The sequence below is a fragment of the Babylonia areolata genome, chromosome 7, assembly GCF_041734735.1.
Source record: "Babylonia areolata isolate BAREFJ2019XMU chromosome 7, ASM4173473v1, whole genome shotgun sequence".
NCBI classification, from domain to species: Eukaryota; Metazoa; Mollusca; class Gastropoda; order Neogastropoda; family Buccinidae; genus Babylonia; species Babylonia areolata.
Window position 1 is genome coordinate 14,436,441 of NC_134882.1, and position 10,000 is coordinate 14,446,440.

General features: G+C 43.8%; 1 protein-coding gene across 3 annotated transcripts in view; it reads right to left on the bottom strand.

Annotated features, from left to right (window-relative positions):
* LOC143283733 (inverted formin-2-like) overlaps positions 1-10,000 on the bottom strand; it is a 106,717-nt gene that overhangs the window by 4,835 nt on the left and 91,882 nt on the right. For all 3 annotated transcript variants that reach the window (XM_076590015.1, XM_076590017.1, XM_076590014.1), the window contains exons 10-12: positions 6,777-6,940; positions 3,107-3,271; positions 1,052-1,309 (exon numbers count right to left, since the gene is read on the bottom strand). In XM_076590015.1, coding sequence (XP_076446130.1) covers positions 1,052-1,309; positions 3,107-3,271; positions 6,777-6,940 — 587 coding nt within the window. The remainder of the gene's footprint in view (positions 1-1,051; positions 1,310-3,106; positions 3,272-6,776; positions 6,941-10,000) is intronic.

The following is a 10,000-nucleotide window of genomic DNA, read 5'->3' on the forward strand; positions in this document are numbered from 1 at the left end:
GTGTATGGGGGGTGTAAAAGAGAGGTAGTATCACCGTAAGTGTGTGTAGGGTGTGGTGTGTTATAATGGATACACAGAGTGGTAGGGTCAGTATAGGTGTGTACAGGGTGTGGTGTGTTATAATGGACACACAGTGGTATGGTCAGTATGTGTAGGGTGTAGTGTGTTATAATGGATACACAGAGTGGTAGGGTCAGTATAGGTGTGCGTAGTGTGCAGTGTGTTATAATGGATACACAGAGTGGTAGGGTCAGTATAGGTGTGTGTAGGCTGTAGTGTGTTATAATGGATACACAGAGTGGTAGGGTCAGTATAGGTGTGTGTAGGGTGCAGTGTGTTATAATGGATACACAGAGTGGTAGGGTCAGTATAGGTGTGTGCAGTGTGTGATTATGGACACACAGATTGGTAGGGTCAGTATGGGTGTGTGCAGTGTGTTATAATGGATACACATAGTGGTAGGGTCAGTATAGGTGTGTTATAATGGACACACAGAGTGGTAGGGTCAGTATAGGTGTGTGTAGGGTGTAGTGTGTTATAATGGATACACAGAGTGGTAGGGTCAGTATAGGTGTGTGTAGGGTGTAGTGTGTTATAATGGATACACAGAGTGGTGGGGTCAGTACTGGTGTATGTAGGGTGTAGTGTGTTATAATGGATACACAGATTGGTAGGGTCAGTATAGGTGTGTGTAGTGTGTTATAATGGATACACAGAGTGGTAAGGTCAGTATAGGTGTGTGTAGTATATAGTGTGCAGAGACAAATCAAAGCGCTTTCGCACCAGTCATTCACACGCATGCATAACTCTAAAACTGGAGAAAAAACAAACAAACAACTGAAGACAAGGAAGAGGCAGGGAAGGGAGGCTATTTTGGGAAGAGGTGGGTTTTAAGACCAGACTTGAAAGAGCTGAGTGTGGAGACTTGACGAAGCGAAAGAGGAAGTTCATTCCAATTGCAAGGTCCAGACACACACACACACACACCCAACACCCCTACCAACCCCAACACCTCTCCCTCCCTCACACACACACACACACACACACACACCTGGTTGATGAAGTTCCCAGCGTGCAGGACGAAGCGCAGGAACTTCTTCAGCGAGGGGTTGTCGTACAGACGGCGGCAGATGCTGTTGACCAGGGACAGGTGCGGCCGGATGGCCGACAGCTGCGCGGGGAGGTCGGCCCGGGTCAGCATGGCCTCCAGACGGACCCGGTAGGCCGGCAGCTCCAGGAGGCGGAGGAAGAACTTCTCCGCGTTGCCCAGCTTGTCGTGGTCCCCGTCGAAGTTCTGCAGGAGGTCCACCTGGGGGATGTTGTTTAAGATAAGATTATATATATATATATATATATATATATATATATATATATATATATATATATGTATGTATGATAGTCAGTCGTGTCCGACTATGACCTTCAGAACGGCACAGGAGGCAACTGCTGTTCCGACTATTTGGGCTAGAATTTGATTATAGTGGAGAGTGTCTTGCCCAAGTACATCCCCACTCTCTCGGCCAAGAGGGTTTTTAGGACAGTCGGCGTTGGGATGGTTTCCAAAGGCCAACTAGCCCACAAGGCTGCAGCACAAAGAGCCAGTGCAATTTGGCCTCCTAGTTTGAGAGTCATAGTCCTTCACAAAAGACTAAGCTGTAAATGGTTTCCCATTGACTGGAGAAACCACTGATAATACAGCTGTCACTTTGCTGTTGGCCCAAATGTAAACTTATGTCAATCTGTGATATAAGCCGAGTGTTGGGCCTAAAGGGTAACTTTTTTTTTTCTGGTGTGCCCTTTTGTTAATCTCTTTTTGACTCACTTGTGTAAACAAAGTGAGTCTATGTTTTAACCCGGTGTTCGGTTGTCTGTGTGTGTGTGTGTGTGTGTGTGTGTGTGTGTGTCCGTGGTAAACTTTAACATTGACATTTTCTCTGCAAATACTTTGTCAGTTGACACCAAATTTGGCATAAAAATAGGAACAATTCAGTTCTTTCCAGTCATCTTGTTTAAAACAATATTGCACCTCTAGGATGGGCACAAAAAAGAAAAGAAAAAAAAGAAGCCTAATTATATGCAAACTGCATTTACTGTTATATTTATATTTTTTGTATTCTCTAAACTTGGCACTTTGACCTCTTATTCTGACACAACAAGATGAGTCATTATTATCATTTTTTGTTCAAACAGGAACTTCTTTTGCTAAGCATGGAAGTTTTATTTATTTTGCAAACGTTTTGGTGCATATAGTAAAAAAGGGAAATTACTCTGTAATTAATGCTAGGGGACTTAATTCGCTTTAAACTGATCTTTCTCATCTTAAACATTACATTTTGAAATTATACACAATACATAAAAGGCTTGGATTTTTTTTTCAGTGTATCACAAGTAGGTCTTGAAGGCCTTGCCTCTCTTGTTTATTTTTTTTAATTCCCAAATTCTGCTGGTCCCCATCAAAGTTCTGCAGAAGCGCGCAACAGCCGAATGGTTAAAGTGTTGGACTTTCAACACACAACTTGGACTTTTGCTCTGTTTTATTTTATTTCATTCATTTTCATTCGATTTTAGTTTTCATACATACTTTTATGTCACTTGGTCTTAAATTTGTATGTCTTGTTGTAAAGCGTGGTGAGCCCCATTTGAGATGCTGGGGGGTACGGCGCTATATAAGCCTGCATTTTTATTATTATTATTATTATTATTATATTAAATCACAGGGCATGAAGGGACACCCGGGGCGTCTCGTGGACTTACGTGGTACACCAACTGATTTTCTGTTCCATAAGAAGGGCTTTTTTTTTGTTTGTTTGTCTTGTTTGGAGATAATTATAGTGTTGGTTGGATCTATCTGAGAACGTCCACTGACCAGTAGGCCTCCAGATCTGAACTATTTCTGTGATCAGTCTGTGAGAGGTTGTGCTCTTTTAACACACACTCTCTCTCGCGCGCGCACACACACACACACACACACACACACACACACAAAGACACACACACGCACACACACACACGCACACACACACACACTCACTCACTCACACACGTACGCATGCACACACACACACACAGCCCCCTCTCCCCCCCCCCCCCCCCCAGCTCAGCTCACCTCGTCCTGTTGAGGCAGAAGTTTGAGGAGACCTTTCAGCTTCTCCGACCCCACGGCGCGATGGTCTCCCTTCTGTATGAGTTCCACGATAGCCTCGTTGGTCTTGCGGAACTGCTTGAGGAAGATGTTGACGTTCATGCTGCGTTTGGCGTCCAGCAGGGTGATCTGAGACACAGGGAGAACTCAAAGCTCAGAATGATTTGATTGTAGAGGCCTCTGGGCCATTATGATAGTCAGTCGTTTTCGAAAATGACCATCAAGACAGCAGAGGAGGTAACTGCTGTCCCGACTATCTGGGTCAGAATTTGATTATCAGTCGTTTTCTTCTTCTTCTTCTTCTTCTTCTTCTGCCTTCCTCGTAATCATGGTCTCAGACTTGCAGTCCTATGCTGGAAATGAAGGTGGTGGTCTTGATGAGGTCTACTTTGGTGCCCCAGAGCTTTTCTGCCAGTGTGGCTCCATAGGGCCACTGCTGCGTCCGTGCATCTTGATACAGGGGGCAGGACTGCAGGATGTGCTCCGGGGTTTGTGGGCCTGTCTTACACGGGCAGTCAGGAGTGTGTGACAGCTTCATTCGGTACATGTGGTCTCGCAGGCGGCAGTGCCCCGTGCGTAGCCGGAATATGATTGTCTGCTGGAATCGCTGCAGGTGAGGCATCTGGTCATCAGGTGGATGGCTATGTTGTTGCTGGAATGTGTTTTTGAATTTTCGTTTGACCAGAGTTTTTGCCTCCCTGTATGAGACTGGCTGGTTTGTCTGCTCCAGTTCTGCTGCCAGACTTGGCCAGTCTGTCCGCCTCCTCGTTTCCTGCCAGACCACAGTGGGCAGGGATCCACTGGACAGCGACGTGTGTGTAGCAGTCGTTTTCAACAATGACCATCAGAACAGCAGAGGAGGTAACTGCTGTCCCGACCATCTGGGTCAGAATTTGATTATAGTGGAGAGTGTCTTGCCCAAGTTACATCCCCCATCTCTCTCGGCCAAGACGGTTTTAGGACAGTCGGCGTTGGGGATGGTTCCAAAAGACCAAGTAGCTCCCCATGGCTGCAGCACTAAAAGCCAGTGCAATTTGGCCTCCTAGTTTGAGAGTCATAGTCCTTCACAAAAGACTAAGCTGTAAATCATTTCCTATTGCATCGGAGAAACCATTGGTAATACACCGGCCATTTACAATGAGGATAACAAAGTGCACAAAATGAAAAGCTGTCAGATACTATTATGTTCGCCTCATATTGTCAATACAGCTTTGTCTAATGCCTTATTCACAAATACTGCTAGTTATTTCTTGTCATATATTCATTCGTGTTTGACATCAGAAGAGTGAATCTGAGTAATGACGGTTGACAATCTACTACTGCTACTACTACAGCTACTGCTTCTGCTATTATTACTACTTCTAATGGTGCTGATACTACTGCTGTTGTTGTATCGTTTTGTGTTGCGTTGTATTGTATTATTCTTTCTCGCAACAGATTTATATGTGTGAAATTCGGGCTGCTCTCTCCAGGGAGAGAGCGTCGCTACACTTACCGCGTCACCCTTTTTTTTTTTTTTTTACCTGCCTGAAATTACAATTCATTTCCTATTGAAGTGTGTTTTTCTATAGAATTTTGCCAGGGACAACATTTTTGTTGCCGTGGGTTCTTTAACGTGCGCTAAGTGCATGCCGGCCGCACATGGGACCTCGGTTTATCGTCTCATCCGATTGACAAGCATCCAGACCACCAGACTCAAGGTCTAGTGCAGATGCAGATTCTCTCGCTTCCTAGGCGGACGTGATACCACAAAGCCAACACTCTGCTACTACTGCTGCTATCTATTAAATATATATATATATATATATATATATATATATATATATATATATATATATATATATGATAGTCAATCGTGTCCGACTATGACCATCAGAACGGCACAGGAGGCAACTGCTGTTCCGACTATAAAAAAAATTTGGGCTAGAATTTGATTATAGTGGAGAGTGTCTTGCCCAAGTATATCCCCACTCTCTCGGCCAAGAGGGTTTTAGGACAGTCGGCGTTGGGGATGGTTCCCAAAGGCCACGTAGCTCCCCATGGCTGAAGCACTAAAGAGCCAGTGCAAATTTGCCTCCTAGTTTGAGAATCATAGTCCTTCACAAAAGACTAAGCTGTAAATCATTTCCTATTGCATCGGAGAAACCATTGGTAATACACCGGCCATTTACAATGAGGATAACAAAGTGCACAAAATGAAAAGCTGTCAGATACTATTATGTTCGCCTCATATTGTCAATACAGCTTTGTCTAATGCCTTATTCGGATTCGAAGATGACCATGGTTTCAAAAATCAGATGGAAGATTGGTGGCTGTGGGTCCAGAGGTGACTGACTGGTGGATGCTGCTAGGGCCTTGCGCACTACAACTGCTGCTGCTACTACTACTACTATTACTACTACTACTACTATTCGCCCACATGTGGGACACAAGTGAGTGGGTGCTGTCGTGGCAGTGGATGCTGCTACGGCCTTGCGCACTACTACAACAACTACTACTAGTACTACTAATAATGGATACTTTTATAGCACACTATCCAGAAATCTGCTCTAGGTGCTTTATAAAAAAACACTTATGTTTTAATTTGTTTACATAACACATTACATCAATGTAACACACATACACCAAAATGTGACTACACACACACACACACACACACACACACACACAAACTGCATATATACATTTTAACATACATGTGTACCAAACATACACACACCAAAATATGACTACACACACACACACACACACACACACACACACACACACACACAAACACACACACACACACACTAACGGTGCATATATACATTTTAACATACATGTGCACCTAACACCCTCAACACATACGCACACACAGGCACGCACAAATCACAAACATACATAAACACGCAAAAACTCACGAAAAAAAGAAGAAAAATGATGATTCAGCGCACAATACTACTACTACTACTTGCAACTACTTCTCCCACACACGTGGGACACATGTGAGAGGGTGCTGTCGTGGCAGTCGATGCTGCTTGGGCCTTGCGCACCACTACTACTATTATTATTATTGTCACCACTACCACTACCGCTACTACCACTTATACTACTACTACCACTTTTACTACTACTACTACTACTACTACTCGCCCACATGTGGGACACAAGTGAGAGGGTTGCTGTCGTGGCAGTCGATGCTGCTTGGGCCTTGCGCACCACTACTACTATTATTATTATTGTCACCACTACCACTACCGCTACTACCACTTATACTACTACTACTACCACTTCCACTACTACTACTACTACTACTACTACTCGCCCACATGTGGGACACAAGTGAGAGGGTTGCTGTCGTGGCAGTGGATGCTGCTCGGGCCTTGCGCACCACTACTACTATTATTATTATTATTATTACTACAACTACTACTACTGCTGCTGCTGCTGCTGCTGCTGTTGCTGCAATGCTGCCCCGCACACCTACTACTACTACTGCTGCTGCTGCTGCAATACTGCCCCGCACACCTACTACTACTGCTGCTGCTGCTGCTGCTGCTGCTGTTGCTGCAATGCTGCCCCGCACACCTACTACTACTACTGCTGCTGCTGCTGCTGCTGCTGTTGCTGCAATGCTGCCCCGCACACCTACCTCCGTGGTGGCGGACTGTCTCTTCAGCACCTTGCTGTCGGCCTTGTCCTGGTCGCCGGCAGCCTGTGAGGTGGGGGAGGTGTGGGAGAAGAGCTCCTCCAGCTTGCTGTACTCCACCGAGATGCTGTCCCCCATCTTGCTCACGTCACCCCACACGCTGTTCTCTGTTTAGAATTAAAAATAAAAATAAAAATAATTTTAAAAAAAAGAAGAAGAAATGGGCACCCATATACCGTCTTCCAACAATAACACCGACAAATGCAAGAACTCCTGTTTCCTGTTAAAGGAGTGATGGCCTTGAGGTAACGCGTCCGCCTAGGCTCAGCCACCGATATTTTCTCCCCCTCCACTAGACCTTGAGTGGTGGTCTGGACGCTAGTCATTCGGATGAGACGATAAACCGAGGTCCCGTGTGCAGCATGCACTTAGCGCACGTAAAAGAACCCACGGCAACAAAAGGGTTGTTCCTGGCAAAATTCTGTAGAAAAATCCACTTCGATAGGAAAAACAAATAAAACTGCACGCAGGAAAAATGACAAAAAAAAATGGGTGGCGCTGTAGTGTAGCGACGCGCTTTCCCTGGGGAGAGCAGCCCGAATTTCACACAGAGAAATCTGTTGTGATAAAAAGAAATACAAATACAAATATTAACCGATAAGTGATCATGATTGAAAATTAAAAAAAAAGAAACAATAACATCAACAACAACAACAAAAAAGAAACAAACACAAAATACTGATATTGTTTAATAATGAGGGCATGGCAGGGAAGTAGAACAAAATAAGCAGCCCGAACCTTTTCTTTTTTTTCCTCTTTGGTCACTCAGCGAATTCTGCTGTGTCCAAATTGAAGAAAACGCAGTGCCACGCAATACAAAGCAATGTGATGCAATACAATAAAACACAATACAAATCAACACAAAACAACATAATGTTAACTCACTCATTACGGCCAGTCCTCTCTTCTCCTCTACACAGACCCCTCGGATGTCCAGTGGGTGTCTGAATGACCCAACCTTTAGCTTCCGTCGTAAGAATTGTGGTATTTTTTGTCAACATTCACCTCTTCAGTATAAGAGCCTTCCGCTTGCAATATTTTGATGGTGATAATTGGGGTGAAAGCTGTTAACGTCGTCTCTTTCGCCGTTCGTATGGAGAGAGTTAATACAATACAATACAACACGATGGCACGCGATGCAATGTAGTGTCATGCCATACAATGCAATACAGTACAATTGCAATACAAGCACGGCTGCTACTGCTACAACTACTACTACGACTCGGCGGCTACTATGTTGTTGTTGTTTTTTTACTCACTTGTGAAAACAAAGTGAGTCTATGCTATAACCCGGTGTTCAGTTGTCTGTGCGTGTGCGTGTGCGTGTGTGGTAAACTTTATCATTGCCATTTTGTGTGCCAATACCAAATTTTGCTTAAACATAGTAGGAAAAACATCTTAAAAGTCATACCAACAATAGGTTGTAAGTCTCCCAAATTTAGCCGCATTTTCGAATTTTTAACAGTTTATTTCGTTGATGTTCGGTCCGGATTCCGAAAACCGCTGTTACCCCTATTTGCAGCTTCCCGATTGTCTGATGAGAATACGCCATGACCTCGTTTTTTCTTGTTCACAATCAAAAGCAAAAAAATACACATTCTGGACAGAACACATACAGTGACACTAACTACATTATTGACGTGTTTACTGCATATGAATATTCTAAAGTAGACACTGAATTAACTAGAATGAACAGAAACGAAAATCTGAATCAACCGATTCACTGCCTCATCTACCCGGCACTGGTCAGTGCAGATCTTGACAAACATGTTGTAAAGCCTGACGCAATGGCAACGCATCCTTTACCGCCGAATTAAAAGAATTTCTTAAATAATCATCGACTTGTTTACTGCATATGAATGTTTTAAAATGGATACTGAATTAACTAGAATGAACAGAAAAAAGAAATTGAATGGAAGGTGTCCGTAGTTTCTGAGTAAGTGGGAAGATAAATCTTGTCGATCACGGATCTCTGCAGATCTTTTTCTTTTCTTTTTTTTTCTTTTTTTTTAAAGGACAAATATTGCAGTGTTTTTTAGGCGATGGGAAAATCTCCTTTACCTCGGACTTGAACGAATTTTTTTAATGCCCGAGATATATCAAAATAACACGATTAAACCGCGTTGACTTCGGTTGCCACTGTCGATTTATTCCGCTAAAAAAAATATGCTCAAATGATAATTTTTGAACGTCAACAACGAACCCACGTTAGTGCACTCATTCTCGAACCAAACATCCGTGGTTCGAATCTGCATTGAAACTTTTTTCTTTTTTTCTTTTTGCGAAGCTGTATATATATAACCATAATAAAGAATAGAGAACAAAGTTCAACAATTTTTTTTTCCCTGCGAAGCTGTATATAATTATACTAACGAATAGATAACAGATTTCAACAAACTAATTTTTGATTTTTATAATTTTTTTTTTCTTCTTTAAGTGTGTATCAACAAGTGAGCCTTGAAGACCTTGCCTTTCTTTGATGTGAATACTTATATAGCGCCTATCCTCGGTCAGAGACCAAGCTCTAAGCGCTTTACATACACGGGGACATTTGCACCACAGGCTGCCTACCTGGGTAGAGCCGACTGATGGCTGCCACTGGGCGCTCATCATTCGTTTCCTGTTTAAGGGGCATACTGATTTTTAAAAGGACAGAAATATACTGATCGAGGTGCAGCTCGAGAAAGTCCTCCTCCTCCTCCTCCTCCTCCTACTACTACTACTACTACTACTTTATCATCATCATCTTGTTCAATATCTTCATCATCACTACTACGTCTGTAGCTGGCTGCGCGGCGTTGTTACTGCTACTGCTGCTATCATCGCCGTTACTGCTACTACACGTTTACGACTGCTGCTGCTACTGCTGCCACATCAACTGCTAGAGGTGCTGCATCACTCCACAATGGAAGTATTGTGGCAAGCTCACGTATAGTGCTGCTGCTGCTGCTGCTGCTGCTGCTGTTCCTCCAACTTCAGCTGCAACCATCACTGTTACTACTACCAGCGTTACCTCCAACATACCCCACCCCATACACACACACACACACACGCACACACACTCACACACTACAAACTTCAATCCCAAACAATGCGCCAACCATAACCCCCCCACCCAACCCCCCAATCCCAGCGCGCCTCCCCCCCCCCTTACCCCCGCCCTCCAA